General features: G+C 37.8%; 1 protein-coding gene across 6 annotated transcripts; it reads right to left on the bottom strand.

Moving 5' to 3' along the window:
- Window positions 1-1,435: 1,435 nt before the first annotated feature.
- Window positions 1,436-22,878, bottom strand: FRRS1 (ferric chelate reductase 1). 6 transcript variants are annotated; one of them, XM_054833325.1, is made up of 17 exons: window positions 22,474-22,878; window positions 21,513-21,672; window positions 14,750-14,945; window positions 14,405-14,541; window positions 13,043-13,137; window positions 12,233-12,383; window positions 11,214-11,393; window positions 10,235-10,333; window positions 9,681-9,828; window positions 9,033-9,149; window positions 8,118-8,233; window positions 7,742-7,828; window positions 6,683-6,780; window positions 6,425-6,483; window positions 5,566-5,709; window positions 4,386-4,447; window positions 1,436-4,279 (listed from the first exon to the last, which is right to left on the bottom strand). In XM_054833325.1, exons 2-17 carry the CDS (start codon window positions 21,561-21,563, stop codon window positions 4,187-4,189), a joined length of 1,833 nt encoding a protein of 610 aa, XP_054689300.1. In that variant the 5' UTR covers window positions 21,564-21,672; window positions 22,474-22,878; the 3' UTR covers window positions 1,436-4,186. The 6 variants fall into 6 exon arrangements, with proteins under 6 accessions (XP_054689300.1, XP_054689301.1, XP_054689306.1 ...); XM_054833326.1 differs by having other exon boundaries at window positions 16,060-21,672; window positions 22,474-22,811; XM_054833331.1 differs by having other exon boundaries at window positions 14,865-14,945; window positions 16,060-21,672; window positions 22,474-22,811.
- Window positions 22,879-22,909: the final 31 nt, after the last annotated feature.

Raw genomic sequence — 22,909 nt, 5'->3', positions numbered from 1 at the left:
AGCTTTTCCCCATCCCGTATCAAGAACGGAATTACAAGGCAGCAAATCATCTTTTTCACATGTCAGTACGGATGCCATACAAAATTCCAATTCAAAGCTGAATGATTTCCAAGGTCCAGCAATACAAAATTCTCTCAAACAAAGCCGAAGCTGGAGTCCTCCTTAGTGCAGTATCATTTGTACAGAATGACTATCATAGATACCTGGTTCAGTGTGATGCAGATGTTCAGCTCTTGTGGTTTGCAGTATGTAAAGTCACTTCTGCACAGTGCAAGGAAGACCAGTAGACGCTATACAGCAGTTGAATTAGCTCATGTATGAGCTAAAATAGATGGTACCAAGCATGTTCCGAAGCATTTGTCCTGTGCCAATTCTGCTGTGCCACTCCCCCAGGTAAGTGAATGCAACAGCTTCTCCATTCACACATCCCACGCCACCCCCCACCCCCCCTTAGAGAAGTTAGGATCAGACTGATGTGAGCAAAGAATTTTTCAGAATTACTAGTAGATCATCCCTCTTAACTGTCCTTCTACTCACTTTGAGTCTTTCTTGCTTCAGACTGCACTGAAAGTCTCAAATCACAGAGATATCAACTTCTGTACTGAAATGCAGAAGACTGTGGTTTTTCCTCAATGATTGTCATTCATCTTAAGTTGTTTGGAAAGGGATGTACCCACACAGAGAACAGTTTACACACATGACAAAAGAAAATAAGCCATAACTGTTCAAACAAAAGCTTAAGCATAAACATCAAGTAAACACCCATTTCATAATGTCTGTCCGTATGAACTGGCTTGAATTTAAAGATCAATGTTCTTAATAAAGCTTGAGAATTTTTCAGATTAGTTCATCTAGGAATACTTCCTGATTTGAACATCCTTTACCTGTCTCAACCTCTCACTGAGAGGTTAATGAAAACAAGCAAAATAAAAATGCTGTTATTTGAACAAGAGCGCCACATAGTGTTACAAACTGTGATGGAAACAAAAGGCAGGCCATCTCTCTCTAGCCTTCTCCATCCTGGGCAAAGGAAAAACATGGATGTTATTACACTGAATATGAAGTCCCCTCATCTTGTGAATTTTGACAAAACAGAAAACAATGTAGCATCCAGTGTAAGGAAGAGAAACAAAGCACACCTTTTCTTAGTGAATTCTGCAGCCTGCATGTCAGCTAACAAAAAAAATTATTTCAAGTAAAGCAAAGTAGCAGTGAATTCCCTTGCATTTGAGCTATTCGCATGTTAGTTTGCGTTCAATACATACACAAGAAACATTACGTGTAGTTAAGTCAAGAGCAGACAGCCAGTATTCAGAGGCTGCACCTAACAACTCAATCAAAACAGTAAACTACTTGTTGTGAGACTGATCACAAGTTTCTACTTGACTGGGAGTGCTTGTCTGTCCAGAACCAGGCAAAAAGAAATATGCTAGTGTTGATTTGTCATCACAAGTTTAATCTGAGAGTAAACAAGAACAGCAAAATCTTCTTGATCTCTTCTTGTGAAGAAGTTTACTTGACTTCAGTGGGATTCCTTTATGAAGCAAAGTAATGGGAATTTTCTTCTATACAATATTTTATCATTCAAGGGAAAAAGATAAGTTTATATACAGCAGCCACCATTGTCTATAGACCCAAACTGCCTGTCACCTATTTTCCTGCTGATATCAAACACTTCCATAGACTTTTTTCTTCTTTTCTTTCAATGGAGTATGCCAGAAATTTTAGAAGCAGTAGAATACAGTGACACGTTGCTTCCTCTTACTAGTCACGTAGGAAGGGTGCAGGGGTGGTGGTGTGAACAAACATTGCACAAAATTAACAAGTCTTTCTGTTATATAAGTTACAATACTCCACATAAGGCCTCACCTAAGAAACTACGCAATATTGCTAGCACTGGGAAGGAACAAGTTATCCAAGGAGCAACTGAAAATTTTGCCAACTTTAAAGCTGTATTAGATGTGGAACAAGGATTTTTTTCTTTTTGAGGAAAAGAAACTGCATTAGAGAGATAAACTATTCTAACATTCAATTTCAATAAGAGTTTCTCCAGAAAGCATTTAGATAGTTTTAATTTATAAAACAATGTCTACAAAGAAAACAATCCATTTTGCTACTAGGCAAGACTATTATTTTCTAGTTTCTATTTGACAGTGTTTTCATCTTACTAAAAGAGAGAAACTTTTATTAAGATATTTACATTCATGTTTTAAAAACCCTGTGTTCATTGTCACATGCAAACAAAACAACACACAGTACAGCTATTGTATTATAGGAAGAATCTGGCATTGACTTTAATTTAAAAGCCATCAGTTGTGCCTAGGTCGAGGAGATTTTCTTCTATAAACTCAAAGAGTCCCCCAAAACTTTAGCACTAGATGGGCCTGTGATTCCCAGGCTTTTGAGCTAAGAGTTCTCTTAAAAACCCAAACCCACACAATTAGCCATACACTTCTTGCCCTTCAGCCTAGGTTTTGCCATATTTCTTCACAGTCCCCCTTTCCCAATCTGCACATGACTTTTCCAACTTCCAAGAGGAAGGGGAACAATTCAACTTACACTTACTTGCGGTCTGCTGCTACTGCTGACAAATGGATTAATCCCAGCTCTGTAAGTGCCCTTATGGTTAAACCAGTTACTTGACCAGCCAAAAAGAAGATCACTGACTATCAACAAACTTGTAGCTTTCTGACTGACTTGTCCTTGCAAAAGGCTGCACTGTGGATTTGGGGAGATGGAGGAAGAGACAGAAATAGACAGCTTCAGTAAATGGAGAGAACCACTGCCTGACCCACACGTACAAGTATTTTAGAGCTGGCCATCAGGTTGTAGAGAGATGTTGCTGTAATAGTCTATACCAAGCCAGGCCCCACTATTATTATTTTATCTAATACTCCCAACACTTTTACTACCAGCTAGCTTAGTAGCCCTAGGCTGAAGACATTTTGAAGCATTATAAATAAAAATCGATACTTTCTAGTATCAAAAATGAAGTGTGGAAGCCAACTGTTCAGAGCTGCAAAAAACAAATGCAAAGCACTGTACTTAAGCAAACCATGAACCAAAACAGTTAAACAATATAGTTTCTTTCCATTCCCTGTATCTAGTTCATATATTTAAATAAATCTATTGTTGACCAAAAAATGCCCTCCCATACTGTTATAAAGACAGTTCTGTCTCCTAGATATGCTAGCTGAAAGGACTCCTCACATTAACAGAAGCTGCTTTTCCTGAAGTCAAACTCCTAATCTACATTTCACTCAATAGTGCAAATACAACTGCAACATTCCTGAGGAAATATTTTCACTTCCATTTAAGCATCAAGTGGTATAAATCCATCTTATTCACACAGAAAAGTAATGCAGAAACCACAACCAAAGACAGCAAAACACAAAAATCCATACACACAGATAGGTTCCTCCTGATTGAGTTCTGAGTAAAGTACAACTGGTTTTAATGCACTTAAGTTGCAAACATGTTTTCTTTATGGTTTAGAAGCACTGAGGGGGATGGAACAGAACAGTACTTTAAGCGAAGCAAATGATGGTTCTAGTAAAGGACTGAAGTTCCCAAACTCATATGCTTGTGTAAATGTACTGGTCTTACAGCAGAGATAGTAGTTTTTTGCATTTAACTGCAAAGATAGACAACAGCACTTAGCTTGTGCATCAACCCGCATTTGTGATGTTTTTTTCACTAAAGTTTTGGGTTGTTTTTTTTTTTTAAATGCACAAAATCATGAGCAAGAAGTTGTCACATCACATGCCATTAGAACGCAGTAAACAGATATGATAGATTCTGGATCAATCTTTCCAGTTTTCCCAATAATATTCACAAGAGGTTTAGGGAACTGACTATCAAAACAACATTCACAGCACATCTCAGTCATCTTAACCTATAAGCTTCAATCAAGTTAATTACTGCAGTTAAAAAATAAGAGACTTCATTCCTTACTCAGGCAAAGACTCCCATTAAAAGTCCCATTAGAAGACAGCTTTTGCAGGGCTGCAGCATCCTTCTATAGATTTGAATTCAAGTTCTCCCTAACAGCGAGCATGACACATACGTGCTATTATTCTTCAATTACATCTTCAGGGAGGTGTTGAGGGAAAGTTGTAATAGAAATCATTCCTTGCAGGTTTTTCAACTGCACAATATTTCATCACAAAATTCTCAATGACTTATTTCATATTTGGTTGATTGCTGCCAGGAAGGCAATGAGGAATACTATATTACCACAGACATAGATGGTTAACACAACCTGATTAAACAGACGACCCTGCAAGAGAAGGGGAAGAAAAGCCATATAAATGTCAGGGTTTTTTCTTGGTTTAAAGAAAGAATCATCCCATCTTATAGTAGTTATTGACAAAATTATGACTTACCTCTGCTTCTGCAGATGTGAGTGACTGCAGTATCTGTACTCTGTCATCCTCTATCACTTCAACTGTTAGCAGGAAGAAAAAAAAAGTTAAATCTGCTCTTAAAAGGAAGGGAGTTTTTCATTTTTATACTGCAGAAGTCCTGATCCTGCAACTAAGTCTTACACAGCATCAAATTTGAAGAGACTTCCAAGTGCTTATTTGACATTTCATGACCTGTACTATTATGCTCACAGCACAAATGAAAAATTATTCTGGAGCTGACCTACAAAAAGTAACTTCCAGACATTGAAGTGGCAAAACATTTTGTCTCTCTTGCTAGAGTGAATCATCAAAATATTGATTTTTAAGCTGAACAAAATGTTTGTTTGATCTAAACCCTTTTCCTTTTTGTTTTAAGATAACTAGATTTCCATTAGCCAACATGAGAACATTCATGGTTCAAACGTTTCAGGTTAATTTCTCTCTTTCTAGGAAGTAATTACTGCAGTTAAATTTAAATTCACATCTTTTATAATCACTCCTTCTCCATGTGCCGCCTTACACAGCCTCTTAACTAAGCGTGCTTCCTCAATTCTGCAGATGTCTCATCTCTGCCTTAGATACAGGGCATTCGCATGTGCAGAGTCATCTTCTCTCAGTGAGATTTGCCAATGAAGCTAAGAATGTCCAATTAATTTACTAGCAGTCTCTTCACTAGACACATTGGAGTCAGGATTTCACCTTCATTCCCCCATTCACTCAAAAGTGCAAGTATTTGTGCTCAAGTTTCTGATCATTTTGCTCATGCAACAACAGCCATTCATACCAGCAATTTGTCACAATAAAATGTAGACTAACCTGCATGAATTAATCTGGACTTTACCTATCCACCTAGGATCAAAATCAAAGCAGAGAGTAATAGATTCTTGGAAAATGCTTACTCATTTCAGTCTGCCCTTATGAACTGTGGTTTGAGAACCAAGAGGCCACTATTTAAAATGGCACAAAACCAATTTTTCTAGAACACTTGGGTCTTGAAAACTGGTTTACTCCCATATTAGTTTGTACAGAAGACATGACACTATTACTCTAGAGTTATTCCCTTTCAGCTTCCAAGTTAGAGGCCTAAGACACCTCCTGAAATTCAATCCACTCTGTTACAGCAAGCAAGGTAACAACAGGAGTTTTGTTGGGTTTGTACCTTTACGTATGAGACAGTAGCTGTGTATTTCTAGAAGAACATCAATACCAACATGCCAGGCTACAAAACCAATCATTGTATAGGTGTCCCATGGGTCTGGTAGGTCAAGTGCCGGTAGATCCATTCCCAAGAACACAGTCACCACTACACAGTAAAAACAAGATAAAGAGACAGTAAGAGTGCTGTGTCAGGGTAACTAAAAAATGCTCTCAATACCTTTGGTAACAGATTTCCCATGAACTGCCTACAGCTGCTTGGAGGATGAGGTTAAAGGAGTCCATGCAGGTAAAAGTTTTGGGTTTTTTTGATAGTGTGAGGGGGAAGGAGAGGAGCAAAGGAGAAGGCCAAGATAGTTTTCATCCTGCTCAGTGCCCCATCACATCCCAGTCACATGAACACTAGCATTTGTGACTCTACCAACAAGACCACAGTCACCACAACATTTGTAGTCAAGCTGCCTGTGGAAACTTGTCACTATTAATAGAATTAAGCCCAGCTTCTGGTTCTGTGAGTTTCCCCTCTCCCATGAAATAACATTGAACTATGTTACTATAAGAACACTATCCTCAGTCTTTCAAGACAAAAAAATTATTCAAGCCAAGAACAAGTCCTCATTACAGACAAATCTGAAAGATATCTGTAATCTCTTTGGTCTTATATAGTCATTTTTTGCTCCCTAAAGCTGTACCTGATAGCCACTTAAAACTCACACAGAAGATGGCCAACAAGAAAATAAATCTTCACAGATGCCTGAACTGGATGGATGTCCATAGATGTTTTAGATGAGCAATAGCCCAGACAATGACCAAAGTTCCTTTAAATCACTTAAAAAGGAGTTACAACTATTACTCCTACTCACCAGCTAGTATTCTAGCTGTTGTACCAGTACTCCAGTGAAACCAGTTAAATAATTGCCTCCTACAAAACAATGAAAAGCATTTTATTGATAACACAGTTTGGGGGTGTCCTGGTTCTGGCAAGGACAGGGGGAAAAAAATAAAAATCAAAAAACATTGTTACCTACTTTAAAGGTATCTTTTCAATGTAAAAACAGTCTTTAAAGAAACAGGCATATTTAATTCATGTGGCTGTAACTTAATGAGTTAGTTGTGAGTACCTTGGCGCATGACGAGATGGTCTGAAACCTGCCATAAGTGGTTGAAAGATTGTCAGAGCCATCACAGTACAGCCGAGATAGGGATGAAAACCTGCTTGCTAAACACAGGACATATTTCTTTAATATCATATCTATATGAAGATATAGAAAACATACAAAAAAGTTGATAATTTTATTTATGCTTGTATTAGTAAGTTATAAGGGTGAAACAGCACTGCATTTAGACTGGTAGAGGCAACAGGACGCAGTAAGCTGCCCAGCAGCTGGATGGAGATTGTTCTCCTTAGCAGTATTAGACACTGGTAAGTCTGCCTAGGATTTGTCCCACTTTTTTACTGTATTGAGAAATTCTACTAGCTGAAGAGCAGAGAGTAACATGACTGTAGAAGCTATGCTCCAAGCTCTTCATCCTCAATCCTGTGTCTTGATGAGAGGCCTATTTCATAACTCCCCCAGCACTGGTCTCCCCTCTCACCCTCTCTGTCCTAATCTTAACCCTAAAACATTTTATTCAATTTCCCCAGCTCCTAGATGTGACCACATTCTCCCACCTTCAATTCAGATACTCTCTAGATTTTTCAATTTCTGATATCACATTGCACCAAATATTACACAGGTGACAGCAGAGATGTACACTCTATCTAATGTTCCAGTCTAAGCTTAATCACTGGATACGGTTACTCAAGTCCAAGTTCATAACAACACTTATTTACAGCAGGTCTACCACCTTAAGTTAGCCATCCCATCCTCACTTGCCTCCCAAATTCAAGTTCTCTGAGGAAGTGGGAAGAAGGCTGATTTAGTACATAAAGAAACTGTGAGCAAGGACATTGTTTGGGAGAAATAGGAAGGAAGGAAAGTACAGAAATTTTTCAGTTTTAGTTAAAGGAGGCAACATTCCTCTTCTGTGCTGCTAGGATTTGAAATCAGCCTACTTAAGGACAGCTTTTGCAGCAATTTTCTCAGCAATAGTTGTAACATGATAGTAGACCTCTTTCCCATTCATTTGGTCCAATCTTTACATTTGAGTTAACAAACAAAACAAAAACACACACTTACTTGGCTCCAACCTCCTCGGTATATAAAAGGCAACAAAAAAGAAATGCTCGTGAGCACGACTGTGGTCAACATAAGCATACGATGCACCTAGAAAAGTTAAGTTTTGCTTTTAGAAACTCTACAGCTTTCTTAACACTCTATTAAAATACATTTAACAGATCTACAGTTAAAGATGTTCTTAGTGTCCTCTTTAGACTTGGCTTTAACTAGTAAGTAGGCAAACTTCTGATTTGTAATTGTTTCATTTTATAATATTAACGAAAGGTGAAAGTCACACCAAAGTTTAATATCCTATTTCTTGGATTTAGTAGGTTTACAATTCTGCTTACAATGAAGCTAGAAAATACAGTTGGCAGCACAGGGAGATTTTGCCCACCTGAAACCACATTTCCTTTCCAAACAGGAACGAATGCGACCAGACAGGTTTGAAGAATCGTGCAACAATAACACCAATACTAACTGTGGTAATCCAAGCAACAAACATCAGTGCTCCTGAAAATTGAAAAAAAATACAAGGTAAATATGAGTAATCCAGCTGCATACGAATACAACTTCAAAGACTATGTAATAGTTTGGTCTGTACACATATGGTCAGAATTTACCACTGACAAGTTTTAATCACCTGGTTCAGACTACAACATTATAGCATTTATCTTGCTAGAGGGCAGAAACATCCAGATAAAAGATAATCATACTATGCCCACACGGCACGACGGAGCAGCTCTGGCTGCTATATATTTCATATGCACCAGTACAGTCAGTACATACTGGTGAGAGATGATGTTCTGTCACCAACTTCGGCATCAGCAGATGAAAGGTGACATTTCTTACAATTTGTTTGACAAAGAATGAGTGATAGTTCTCTCATGGGCCTGCCCTAAAGTCCAGTACTGTGAGATGAAAAATTTCTCATTAACTTTAATGGCTCTGTACTGCCAGTTGAGGCGTTTCTCATTTGAAATAGAATTAAACCAATAATGCAACTAGAACAAATTAAACCAGAGAGAAAGAAGTAAACAGAAACAAGTCCTAATTATAAATTTAGGAGAAAAGACAAATGCAGGTTCATTTTCCTGGGCAAAAAGAATCTTATAATGCTGTTCTTGAAATGAAAAATTATTAATAGCTTTACTCTGTCTTCACAGTCTCAGACCTTGCTAGCCAACAGCATATATACCATGTGTGCCAGAAAGACAAGAGGAAATACCTACTCTGCAATAATGAGGAAAACTTAACTCTCCAGTCTCAGCAAGTCTAGACCTGGAAGACAAAACTAGAAATTGCAGCTTACCATGAGCCTTGATAAGCCTTGGGGACCGGGAACCTCCAATATCCTGAGGAAAGCCTGTGACATTGTATATTCCATTGGTGATCAGAGGCTGACGACTATGTTTGTGTATTAATCCACCTAAGCAGTGACAAAGCAGTTTGTTTATGCCTGAGGAAAGCCACTGCACTTGTAAGCATGCCCACTCCTTATTTATGAATGCAAGCCCTATTGTGACCACTGAGCATAATTATACTAACTAAATTTCTCACACACAATATGGTAATATATCGTCTATGCTGTCTTGCATACTTAATATACAAGAACCAACTCACCCCTCTACAGAAAACGGCTTTCTCCACTACGCACACAAGGCATAAAGAATAATTGCCCTTGATGCTAGTCTCCATTTTAAAAAGATGTGACCAGCTTTCAAGAAGCTGACAGTTCCTAGCATCAAGTGGGCATACAACAGACATATATGATTAAGTTTAGTAAAACTGCCAAAAGCAAACCCACAATCCAAGGAGACAAAGATGACTGGACTAAGTGTCTCAAACTTGGAAAACTTAGATCAGACACTAATTCTCAGCTAAGCCATATCTTCCATAAGGGTTACTAACTCATTTAGAACTGTTCAAAGAAAAGCAACCGCATGTAAGTCAAGTTTACCTTCACTAGTTTCCCCATCTGCCAGAAAGATGTAGTAACTGGCATCCAGATTAAACCTCCCTTTATAGGCAGGAAGACGAATACTCCTCCTGAAAGAACATTGAAGAACACCATCCACAAGCCTCCATGACACATCTTCAAGGGAATTCTGTGAAACAGGAGACATTTAATATCCAGTCTTTTCAGACTGGCCAAGCAATCAGCTTAAGAGTAACCCTGCAAAAGACAAGAGCGTCATTGGTGCACAAAGAAAGAATGGCAATGACTGGGGGCGAGCGCACATGTGAAAGCCTTGCATATGAACTTAGAAGGTATGTCAGTAAGTCAATACAGCAACATAAGGGTTGGACTTATTACCACCAATTTTTCCAGCTCACAACAACAATCTCTCCTTCCAACCTTTAGCCCAAGATATATCAATTGCAACTGCAGCCCTAGCAGATCCACCTTACTCTTTACAGCTGCTGTACTAAATAAAAGCACAAAGCAGCAGCATACCATTCATTACTTCAAAGCTACATTTGTGGAAGCGTCTTAGTTGTTTTCAAACGTACCTCTGAATCCAAAACAGGAGGACTTCGCCCCTTCAGATAGGCAGTGCTTACGTGAACACTGTGGTCCTCATTAATGCACAAATATGCATCATCACCACCCTGGAGAGTTTAAAAGAAAAAGGTATTTATAGCCCAATAAAAACCACTACTGGCAGTCTCCAAAAGCTCTTTGATTTAATATATGCAACAAGACCCAAGATAGATTTCTCTAGCTGTCAAGCTATTATTTCCCAGCTTTCAAACCCTTCAGTATTACAGAGGAACCACATGAAGTCAAACAGATGACAGTCAGACACATTATGATTTACACTTCCTCCCTCCCAAGGTAACAACCAGAATATCAGAAGTTTCTGTAATTATTTAGAATTTACTAAATTAACCAGACAAGACAGAGATAGATGTTGATAGTATTTATAAACCCTCTTTAGGAAAAAGTTGCTTTTCCTCATAGGTGTAAAGACAGTATTGTTAAGAACCAAGTGTTCTTGCGCTGAAGACATGAATATAAACAGCATCTCTTTTGTGCAACAGTATATGGATTATGCATTTGTCAACAGCATTGTCCCTTCATTTTAACACCAATTAGAAAAAAGGATCTCTCAACACTTTTTAAGATTGAATGGAATCACTCCTGTACAAACAGTGATAAAATGCAAATAGTTTTCAGAAAGCATAGCAACTCAGCTTCTGACAGGTGAGGGGTTTTAACTAGGTAAAGATTCCTCTAACCAGGAATTGCAATCAGACAGGTTGGATTCTGCTAAGACAGATATCCACAGGGAAAGTCTACTGCAAGTAGTCTGTAGCTAAAACTGAATATCCACCTAAAGGCAACCTGTGCATCAGCACTATGGGAGAGAAGTTACTTTGCATGACATCTAGCAGCATTTCTGTTTTCCATATGCCTGTTTTGCTAGAGTACCATTCAAACTTTACTAAGATCACAAAAGCAACTAAAGAAGTAGGATAGAACACTCACCATCCACTGGTCATGGGACAAGGCAAATGCTAAATATCCTTCACTTGGACCACTCATTTCAATAAATACTGAACTCTTCTCTTGTTGGAAGGATAGAAAAAAACAGGAAGCATGTTCAGGATCACAGTTTGAAGGGTTCCTAATGCAGAACTTCATACTTCCACAACCTGATGCATTAAACTAGACAAATAAGCAAACAAACAAGTCATAAGCAATGAGAGTTTCCCTCTTCTTCCTCCCTTTCTAGAAGAAAGCATACAAGGAACAGCAAAGAAATGCCATCTATGTCTACATACCAATCTCTTAACCCATCCCTACAATTACTCCCAGACTAGTAGATAAAATGATGGTGAGTTCCAAGCTATACTTTTACTCAAGTTGAATTTTCATTTTAAAAATATTATAATAGAATAACTTTGAAAAGAAAGTATAAACTTTACAGAAAATTTCTTTGGTTTAATTTTTAGAAAGGTAATATCAGCTGTAGGATGAGGGAGAAAAGAAGGGAAGACCAGCTACTCATTTCCTTTTGAAGTAGGAATTCCACAGATACACAATGAGAAAATACATGGATTAAAAGTCATGCTGCTTCTGGATCAAATAGCAACGCTTGCTCAATCAATTCAAGAATCAGTAGTGGAAGTCAGTAACACATATGAACTCCCAGAAGGAAGTTTCTGAGCCTGCAGTTACTAAATAGGAAGTTATTAGTCAAGACCAGAACAAGTCTTTTCCCATCTCTCTTCCCAAGTATGCGTAATATTTTCTGACCATTAATTTCTAAATGTTCTATCAACCTTCTGACCCACGTGTGGCATGACTACATTTAACCCGCACAAGTTCAGGCAAGTCAACTAACACAAGAGGGTAGCTGTCTATGTTATTAGTCTCTGATATTTAAGTTCCTCATCCATCATCTCTCCCTTTCTGTCTATAGGCTGTATTATCAATGTGATTTCATTAAATTCCATTGATCACAAGCATTAAAGATAGCATTATTTAGGTTTATAATTACTTACGGGCTTCGATAAGTAGGAAACCAAGTGTGAAGTTGATATAGCTTCTGGTGTTGTATGCAAGGGTGGTGTTGGGGATGGTGTATTAGGCTGAGAAACAACGGGGCCAGGAATCTTCACCCAGAAGGTCTTGTATTTCTTCACAACTGTGGCTCTTAAAAAACGCAACACACAGAGTCATTACTTTATACATCAACAGCTGATTGTTACTTGGAAAAAAAAAAAAAGGAAAAGCTCCTACAGTTTTTACAATTTCTTTGTAAAACCCCCATCTTTATCCAGACCTCAACCATTTTAGGGATTAAAGTAGAAAAATATCTGAAATCTCAGTGGAAAAATAATTTTAAAACATACTACTGCATGCTCTGTTGGATAGAATAAACACTCACGCCTGTGGAGCATTATAACCCCAGAGAAGAGTTGTATAGCTTTTATCCATTAGCTCCCAAAAAACTAGTAGTATAACAGGAAAGTACAAATACTGTTTTGTTAGGTACAAAGCACAGAAAAAGATTCTTAACATTGTATATTACAGGCATGAGAAGTGAGCAGTTAACTAAACATACTATAGAAATTGGTCTCCAAATTCCTTTCTACTCTCCCTGCAAAAATCAAAATAATCACCTCCAAGCCTTCCCTAAAGAACAAGCATCTGCATTAACATAGAGTCTACAGCAAGCAAGAGGTGTTGACTTTTCAGGCCATTAGTTGAAGGATACTTTTCAGTTGCTGGCCAATATTTAACACAGACAATGGTACAGGTTTACCTTATTTGTGTGTTAATCAACTAGAACTAATAATAGATTTACTTACAGAAACTGTACATGTTTTGGTGCATCTCCAGGAGCAATCCAATAAACTTTTATGTATTTCTTCTTTGCTTTACTTGTGTGACTGACAGCTGAATTCTGAAAACACACACATATAAAGCATTACACAGTGGATATGCACGAAGGAGATTTCAGCTAACACAGTCATCACAGGCTGCAGCTAAATCCTGAACAGACACTGCACTCTTACACAGCACAGACTCAGCGCAACTGGCTTTTCCCTAGTCAGGTATGATCAACTCAGATCAAGTCTACCACCAAAACTTACACATATCAACAAACTTTAAGGCTAAAAAGGAACAACTAGAGGTCTTTCAATCCAGAAGGCTCCAGTGATGAGACAGAAGTCCCTGCAGCATTTATGCAGTAATGGTGTGATAACATTCCATTTTTTTTGACAGCTAGATAACACTCAGTTTTTTGATAGTAAGAGCACAAAGGGACAGTGCAACAACTGTGCAGACAGAACAGAACTAGTATTCCAGAGGACAAAACCTAAAAGTAGTCTTGGGGTCAGACAGTTATTTGCACAAAATAAACAGATCAGACAAAGCACTGCAGTTAAGTCCTCAGAGCACAGAGGGTACAACCCAGACACCCTCATGGTTTTACAGCACTGATGAATGGGTTAACTGAATGCCACTGTAGGGCAGGTGGTAGAAGTGGACAGAAAAAAAAATAAATACATATAGGCAGATTGAGAACTTTGTCCACACCAGCTCAGATGACACTGTACATGTTCATGAAGATCAAGCAGGTTGCTGAAACACTAGTCAGAGTTCACATCTCTTGCACATGAGGCAGAATCAATTTATCTAAAACAGATATTGAAGATTGTGATCTAACCTGTTACTAAGAAGGCTCCATTAACAGTAACCAACAGAGCAACACCAAAGATAATAGCCTATTCTAGTGTTTGTTTACCACAATAACTGCCCTAAACTTTCCTTGCTCTAAGACATTTTCACTGTCCTTAGCAAGGATGGAAAATGATTGATAACTCTCCTTTTCCAATAAATAAAGCATGCCCTCCTCTTTTTAATATTAAGTACAATAATGACTACACACTACATTCATTGTGCACAAGTAGAAATTACTTTATGAATGCTGCATCTTCCTGCAGCAGTCAATACCCTTTTATCATCAGGGTAGTTTAAATGGCTCATAAGAATAGTCTGACAGAGTTGCAGTGAGCCATGCCTCTCTACTGTAATTTGGACCAATTTCCCGAGAGACTTACTGAACTCAAAGAAGATTACATAGTGTAGCTCTGTCCTATTACAGACATAGTCTAGTACAAACACTTCAGTGCCTGATATCCCATTTTAAGACACTAGGACTATACCTTGGTACGGCCACATGTTAGAAGCTGAGAAAGTCTCCGGTCAACTAACATGAAAGAACCAACAGCAGGGCTATCAAGGTTTTCTGCATCCCGGGCTTGTATAAAAAATCCTTCAAAATCTGGTCCAGACAGATGAACTGAAGCAAGAAGAAAAAAAAAAGGAAGTTGAAATATTTCAACAATGAACACCTGAAGCTCATTTTACAAGTACTGAGTGACTGCTAAATGGATCACCTGAACAAGATTCAACTGCTTACATAGATCTAGTATAGCTAACTGAGTAAAGACATGGTACAACACAAAGAAACAGTAATTTAAACCCTTCAGCTACAACTGACACAATACCTTCTATGTTGTCCCCCGGTTTAAATTCAGTCCCATTCACTGTAATAGTGTGCTCAGGTGACAGTTGTGGAGAGCTACCATGACAGGGTATCATGCTAGTGCAGGCTTCTCTTACTTTTCCACTTGGATAGCCATCCACAGGTGCATAGAAGCAAATGAGTATCCAAACAGCAAACGCAAGGCCAGGCAGCTCCATCTATGTAAAGAAAGAGTTACAGGCAATTAAATACAATAAACCTTTACATTACAGGTCACCACTCATCTTTAGAGGAGTCAGCTGAATACTAAAATCTAAAAACATATTTAACACAAAAGCATGCATGAGAAGACACCGTTCCTAGCTGCAGAAGCTAGACATAATGTGCACTTCTGATAACCACCAAACTTTGCAAGAATATTCACAGATATCATGTTTCAGGCCATTGAGAGTACAGATAGCAGATAGATCCCTCTGTCCACTGAGTGGATTATTTCTCTCAGTGCATTTTGACATCAATTTTTACATTTCTTTTGCTTATGTCTCTCCCGTTCTCTCAAAAAAAAAATCCAAAGTCCCTTAAACATCTGCACAGGACAGACGGATCTTAAAACACGTTTTATTGATGTATAAAGGTCCACAGTACTGAGGAACAACAGAACTAGCATCAAGACCACTCTTTTATTAATCATATCTCCAAATTGTGCATCATTACAGACTGCATTTTGTTTCCACAACTCGTGTCTATTTCTTCATGTATGACAAATAATTCCCAGGTAACAAGTTCTTCTTTCTGCAGGGAAACTAAGGCAGCCAAGTGTCAGAAATAGATTTTGTACATGCAAAAAAAGTGATAATTTGGTATAATGATTTAGACAAAGAAATATACGTGTTTGTTGCAGACAAGTGGAAGACTTTTCCTTTGAACTCTTCCTTTTGGATATTGGACCTCCAGACAATTTGTCAGAATGTAATTGGTTGTCACATTCTCCGTAAGGGAACAGTATGCATGAAAAACATGTGGGGTAGTAGGACTGAAGAGTCTAAAACAGTTATATGAACCCCTAATCTCAGCATTCATCATATGTTTTGCTCTGCCACAACACTGTTTTCAAAAAAGCTAATGGTAATTGTTTTGTTACTCAGCAGTATGCAGGTTTACAGTTGTATTGTTGTTTACAGAATGCCTTAGCCAACAAGAAAAAGCATTTGCATGTCCAAAATGCCCAGAAAACTGAGATAAACTTTCTTTCAATCCTTAGGCACAAGTGGATTATCAGCTCTAGTGGAACATATACCAGGCAAGTAGGTCTGCCTACTGGAAGAGCCATACCCATTTGACAGCTAAGTGATAAGAAGTATCAGGTTATGAAGTTCCCCAACAGCATGCATGGACATGAAGATAAGAAAGGCATGGAGCCATTTCAGACTGAACTCTAATACCTAAAAAGCAGTCAAATGAAGACAAGGCATGTCATTAGTGTTACACACTCTCCAAGAGTCATCAATATTAACTTTTCCAAAGTTCTCATACATTCATTGCTAAAAATCCACAATATCCAGGGCAATGCTACCTTTGTACTTCAACATAAGAGCTCCTTGGCAACTTCACACCAGTAAATAGAAGAAAATCGGAGGGGAAAGGGGGTTGAACAGTTATATTTCAGGAACTAAAAAAAACAAACAAACAAAAAACCTACACCCACACTTAACTCCTCCACCCAAACATTCAAGATAACATCATGATAATATCTTTAACTTCTAGTTCAAGTAAGCCTTTCTTTCTAGTTCCAATACTTCTCCAAGCTCTCACAAATCTACAACAACATGACTTTATTCATGAGTTAAGGAAGCCAATAGGAGGCTAAAACCTAAGGTTCAGTACAACAGTGGCATTAAAGTGGCTTTTCTATGTACCAGTAAAATCTTCAAAACAAGTTGCTGCCAGAAGAGATAAGGCTGCATACCACAGAGACAAGAAAAACTAGAATATTAACCTGCCCTTTAAGTAGCAGAGGATGTGGTAGGTATTTAAAATGAAACAAGACATATTCTTTGGCAGACTTAACTCACTTAAAAGCTGGCAGAAGAGAAAGAGGAAGAAGCAGAGATGAAAAGAATGAAAAAGGCCAAAATCTGAAAGAAGTACTGTACTGAAGAGCAATTTTTTAAAAACATTTTTTATTTTTTAAACAGAGTTAAGTGTAGAAGAGCAATCTTCTCTATGCACGTTCAACGATGAGGGCTAGATCCTATATAGTAGTTTCTATATTAAAATTTAGCCTTCCTCAAACAACACTTATTCAGTTGCCTTGAAAAGTTCCTTTCCTCCTTTAATCTGGAAATACATTGTGACACTCTATGTTGTCCACTTACACAGCAAAAGAGGCAGAGGGAAGATGGTAAGCACTCTTTAACACTAATCATTCTATGCTTAAGGATTCATTTTGTAGTTTTAGGAAAATACCTCCTAAAGTGTTATTGTAGACAAAACAGCACAATAGGTCAACATTCTAGAGAAGTCGAGCTTTAAGAAATTATTCCTTAATTTCAGATTAAAGAACTCTGGACTTCAAGTTAAATACCATAGTAAAACCCTTTTTATAACACAGTAGAACTTCATACTTAAAACTGTAGTTTGCAGTAGCCAAAAACAGAAGTTTAGAATCACTCATCTGCTGCCCCTAATTCAGCTAGGATCTCACTGTGCCTCCCTACCCTCTTTTGCAACAGGTACACACATCCTCACCCTTCAGCCAAGATCTGTTCAAAACAAGTTTCATACCCATCACGATGAGCAGGAAAGACAAAGACATAAAATTTTAAATATACAGGAAAGAGGGGAAATCCAAGAAATGCCCAGAACTTCTTTGTATAAGCAGGTTAAGAAGTCTCCTTTAGCTCTTAAAAAGTACCTGTTACAAGAGCACAAAACAGTATGTCATGCCCTCATGAATACAACAGTCTGGCCAAAAGAAGGAAGAAGTGAATTAGTCTGGAAAGCTGAGCACATATCATTAGTAGTTCAAAAATGAATAATTAAAAAACACCTAAGGAAGATACTTGGTTAAACTAATGAACCAGCAATAAGCAATTGTGAGAAGGGACAAGAAAGAGAATCTTTATACTCAAGCTGAAGATCAATAAGCAATTATATCCATCCTCAGCCAAGCATTTGCACAACAGATCATCTGCTTTGCTAAACAAAAAGAACCCCAACCAAGCAGATGCAGGCACTGGCAAGCAGCAAGTCACACCTATATAAAACAGTCACCTCTTCTGTAGGATTACATGGTTTCCTCTTTTGTCTGATTAGAGTTCTACAACCACAATAGGGTTATTTCCCTCCAGGTGATGTCAGGAATGACTGCATTTTTAGATATTTAGCACGTCATATATACTGCAATACAGAACAGTTCTTTAGAATTTGAGAACTATCTAGCTTTAAAGTTTTAACAAATCATACACAGAAGTAAAGGAATCAAGGTTTGTAATAAGTGAACATACAATAAACTGTAGAATATATGACTTTTTTCTGACATTCCCATTTGCAGGAAAAACAAAGACAACTAAATCTCACAACTACCTATATAAGTACAACCCCAAACAAAAAACATTGGGATTAGTGGCATTGAAAGGATTTGTTACAGAGGGGTTAGATTCAGGAAAGCTGAACTGTGATATGTGAATGATGCTTAACCTCACCACAAAAGAAAAAAATGCCTTTTAAAGAATAAAATAAAAACAAAAACAGCTCTTCATCTGTATCAAGAAGGACCTGAGAGACTGATCAAAGATGCCATATCTTAAAGAACTGTTGCTCACACTATTATTCTACTTCTCCCAGAAACATGGATGAATCAAAAAAACAGTTAATTTGCATTCTAATAAAGATGAATCAGCAGATTCATGCAAAATTGTCTTTTCTAGATAAAAACAACATAACAGTGTCAACACCTTAAATCACCAAGTATTGCCACTAAAGCTAGATTCAAAATAAGAATCTATTTTAACTCAAGTTTTGAGGCGAGAGCACTGTGGAGCAGCCTGCTATTATCTATAGTATTTGAAAATACTCTCAGTTTCCACTACAAAACTTATTATAAATTGTAGATTTGTCCTTCTTCACAGATTTTGCTTGAAAATTGTGTTAAGAAAATTTGGCCATAGGGGCTTACTTATGACCCTTTGAAATACAACTCCTCACTGGTGACAGCCAGCAATCAAGTTCCCTGTACTAAAGTGGAATAGGAATAGTTGACTTCAGGACTGAAGCATAACGATGTTAAAAAATATAAATTTAATTCCTGCAACATTTTTCAACTAGCAATTCTCCAGTGTTTTTGTTAACTATCATTTGAACAGCCTGGAAGAACAACAGGAAGTTTAAGGATTTCTGCACTATCCAGTGACTTGTTTTCCAAGATAAATGCATTACGCTGAAATGCTTGTGTTAATCAAGGGCCTGAGAGTGTGTATAATCTCCTTCCTGTAGCCTGCCTGCATGCCAGCTACACACCATGTGGTAGCATGCATCAGTAAATGCCGCAAGTCAAGGTTACAAAGATGTGCTACAGAGCATACTAGCTCCATAGTCAGAACAGAGTCATAGAACATTGATTGTTGATTTTAGTCTTGTACTATACACAGACTTTTCAGTATGTTATATATGAGCAAAGACAGCATAAAATCCAGCAGTCCTTCCTCTACAGATTAAGTACTAGTGTATACCATACTATTACAATATAAGACACTTATTCAAACCACTATGTTTCATACCTTTATTTAGGATTAAAAAAAATATTTCAATACTCATTTGTTTGAGGCATGACTACAAATTTGTTAGTCCCTCCCTCCTTAAATCTTCAGTATTATACATAACTCACATCCCCTGGGAAAAAAAGAAAGCTTCAGAACAAGTTTGTTCAAAGAAACTTCATCATTACCTGTAATTCTAACAGTGTTTCAAATATCATGTCACTCTTGGCGGGGAGGGAGACAATTGTGTACTTGGAAGCCATTTATAACACAGTCCTAACTAATAGAAAGCCAAAGTGACTGAGTGATAGTCATCTTCTCATCACCCTTGCCTAACCTGGGCAAAATGCTTCAGAAAGAAGTTAAGCTTTTCCAAGGAAGCTGAGTAATCATAATGCCAATTAATATTTATTTCATATGCAACTTGATTATAACTGTAAAAATCCATTTCATATAGAGATTACTCAATACTAACAACTGACTTCTAAATACCAAGTTTCAGTCAAGCATTTCTTCAGCCATACTACCAAGTTATTTTATATATTTGCTGGGCAGGTCAGAACTCAAGACAGAAATAGAGCTTTTTGTTAGAGCATTCTTTTTTGGGAACTTACATTGCATACAACCCACCAGAAATTCAGAGGAAAGTCATGCAGAAAAATCAGAACAGGGGTCCCAAAGGCACTCCATGTGTGGCCAGTTATTCCAACAGTAGTGGGATGCAGGACAGTTATTTCAAATAAGAGGCAGCCAAAAAAAAGCTCACCAAGATCCTACAACAGATATTCCTGAAAAACTGAGCTAGAAACAACTGTTTCAGTTAGTATGAATGGAGATGTACTATCTAGTATTCTTCATACTTATGATGGACCATGACAAGACAACACCTCTGTAATAATTCAAACATTAATGGTTAAAGGCCAAAGTATTATCTGTGGCTTAACCTCAAGAGATTCTGCCTGGTAAGGTAGATTGCAAAGAGAAATATGAGTTTGCTCATAATATTTCATATTTCATAATAGCTACCAGCTTCTGTCAAGTTTCAATGCTATACAACTACACTTGTCTGAACATTTGCAATTCATCATCCCATTCATTCAGGAGTCATCTCCTCCTAAGGAGGTAGGAGGAAAGAGTAAGAAATAGTTGGAAAAAAATGAGTGCTATAATTTTAAGAACAGAATCTTTAAAAGCCTGAACCAACCATACCAAATTTTAGGAGGAATCTTTTCATGATATTTAGTATACATGCGAATTTATGCTCCTAATTACATCTCACAATCTTACAGTAACTGAATTTGGATAAATAGAGAGCAGTAAGTTACTCTCTCCTACGTTGGAAAAAACTCCGACAGTCCCTGCAGGTATCAACAGCTAAGCAAGCCGCCCTGGTAGCCTAATTCCTCAAGAGCACAATGTTCATACACAAACTCAGGATTTCTACACAGAAATTACCTTCTTTCAGCTGTTTAACAGAACATCATTAGCTACAGAGTATGAGTTCTAAAACTAGTTTCAGAGAGGAAGAGGAGATGAGAGGAGGGGCAGGGCAAACATATTGCCAATTCAAAGGTACAAAAACTACCATAGCCAGAAATTTTGTCCTGAGTAACATCAGACAAGAGGGCAAGCAGAAAAGGAAAAAGCCATTGAAAGGAGAATAAGCTGCATTAACAGAAGGTATTTACACCATGTCTCTTTAGAAATACACTCTTACAAAGCAAAAGCAGACAGCCTTGGTGTCCAAGAGTCACCATCCCTCCAAGTTCAGAAAAAGAGCTTGGGTTAACTCCTGCTCATTTAAATGTGGTGCTATCACAATAGCTAGATTGAGCAAGGGCACAAAACAAGTAGTGTTCATATTCACAATAAGTTATTACTTTTAAAATACAAACACACACCCACAAGATGACAAAACATACGTACCTCAGCCTCTTGGTCTTTCTACTCAGGAAATATTCAAAGAGAACATCAAGGCTTTTCTGTTTCAAAATGAATTTTTATAGCAGTTTAAGGGTAAGTACTTACCTTACAGCCAGTCCTTCTGTTAAAGTGACCAAGTCTGAGTAAAAATGCCATTAGCTTTATACATATAGTAAGACAACTTATATTACATTGTAACCTCTTCTATTTGCCTTGCATCTAAAAGTATTAACCTTTATCATACCCAGGATCAGAGGAAGTTTGTCTGCAAGAAAAAACAGCACACACACAAAAAAGGAAACATTTATAAGCTTTCTTTACTTCAGGCACACATTTTATGCTGCTTCTCCCAAGCTAACCCATAAGACCCTACACTTCAGCTGAAGTGCATGAAGTTGTAATGAAGCACTGACCCTACAGCTTCCTTTGTCAAACCTACTTCCCCAGGCCTCAGAGAGTTTCATATTAAGTAATTATTTTAATTACCTTCTGGTGTAGTTAAAGGGAAAAAACCCCCACCAAACAACCCAAAAACCAAACAAACTACATCTTTTGGTACCACCTTCTTCAGAGCATAAGTTGGTACAAATTTGCAGCGTGATTTTTAAAGCTTGTTATACATTTACTACCATTCAAAGAAACACTTTCTCTTAGAAGCAATCTGAAAAAGGAATATGGTAAGTTTGTCTCTTTTCCATATATCCCACCAAGAATGAATAAGAGGCAAGGATTTTGCCCCGTTTGGTTGTTTACTTTGATTATTTAACTTTCTGTTGGGCAGTTGCTCTGCATATAACCTGTAAGACCCCAATCTTGCAAACTTTTATCTATATGAAAAACCCAAAGTTTCAGGCTGATCTAAAACCAACATAGTTTGTTACCCCAACAAGTAAATCCAACTACAGGAACAGCACATTTACTCTAACAGTTACCATACAGTAACATCCTATACACATTAATGAAAGAACAACATAATAAAATAATATTCACATAACAGTTAGAAGCAAACAAGATACAAGAAGAACATGGTTGGTGTGGCTTCCAAATAAAATAAGCCATAGCTTACCTTTACTTATTAAGGCAAACAGGCTTAGGAGTTTTCTCTAAAGCAATTCAGAAGTGCTTGTATGAAAGGCCACAGCTATAAAGCACTTCAAAAGCTTCACCAGACATTAATTTGCTTCATAGCTGCTACAGATATTCTGTTAAGTGCATATAGTTTTGAAAAGCTCACAATATATGCATTTCGAGCGTTTAACCACAGCGCTCTGAAGCTACAACAACTTCTCTAAGACAGCCCTGGCTGCTGCACACGACCGTCGCTCCACACAGCCCCACACTCTTCTCCCTTCACCACCGCTCCCGCAGAAAAGGGCAGCGAGAAAGCGCAGGCGGGCTGGCTCGCCCTCTTCCTCTGCTTAAGCTTCTCTCCGCAGTAGCAGCCGCTTTTCTAGCTGCGGGGTGGGGTGCAGTCCCAATACGGTCTCCCGCCGGGTAGTGGC

The sequence above is a fragment of the Grus americana genome, chromosome 8 (assembly GCF_028858705.1).
Source record: "Grus americana isolate bGruAme1 chromosome 8, bGruAme1.mat, whole genome shotgun sequence".
Taxonomy (NCBI): domain Eukaryota; kingdom Metazoa; phylum Chordata; class Aves; order Gruiformes; family Gruidae; genus Grus; species Grus americana.
The sequence above is the reverse complement of the archived record's forward strand: the minus strand, read 5'-3'. Positions and strand labels throughout refer to the sequence as shown.

What these genes read in the sequence shown, in the direction of transcription:
- FRRS1 (XM_054833325.1), bottom strand. Translation starts at nt 21,563, where the DNA reads ATGGCATTTTTACTCAGACTTGGTCACTTTAACAGAAGGACTGGCTGT. An exon ending in CTCCTGTTTTGGATTCAGAG is followed by an intron (nt 9,829 to 10,234) that starts GTACGTTTGAAA and finishes CCTGTTTCACAG; the next exon opens with AATTCCCTTGAAGATGTGTC. An exon ending in CCATCTCGTCATGCGCCAAG is followed by an intron (nt 6,484 to 6,682) that starts GTACTCACAACT and finishes ATTGTTTTGTAG; the next exon opens with GAGGCAATTATTTAACTGGT.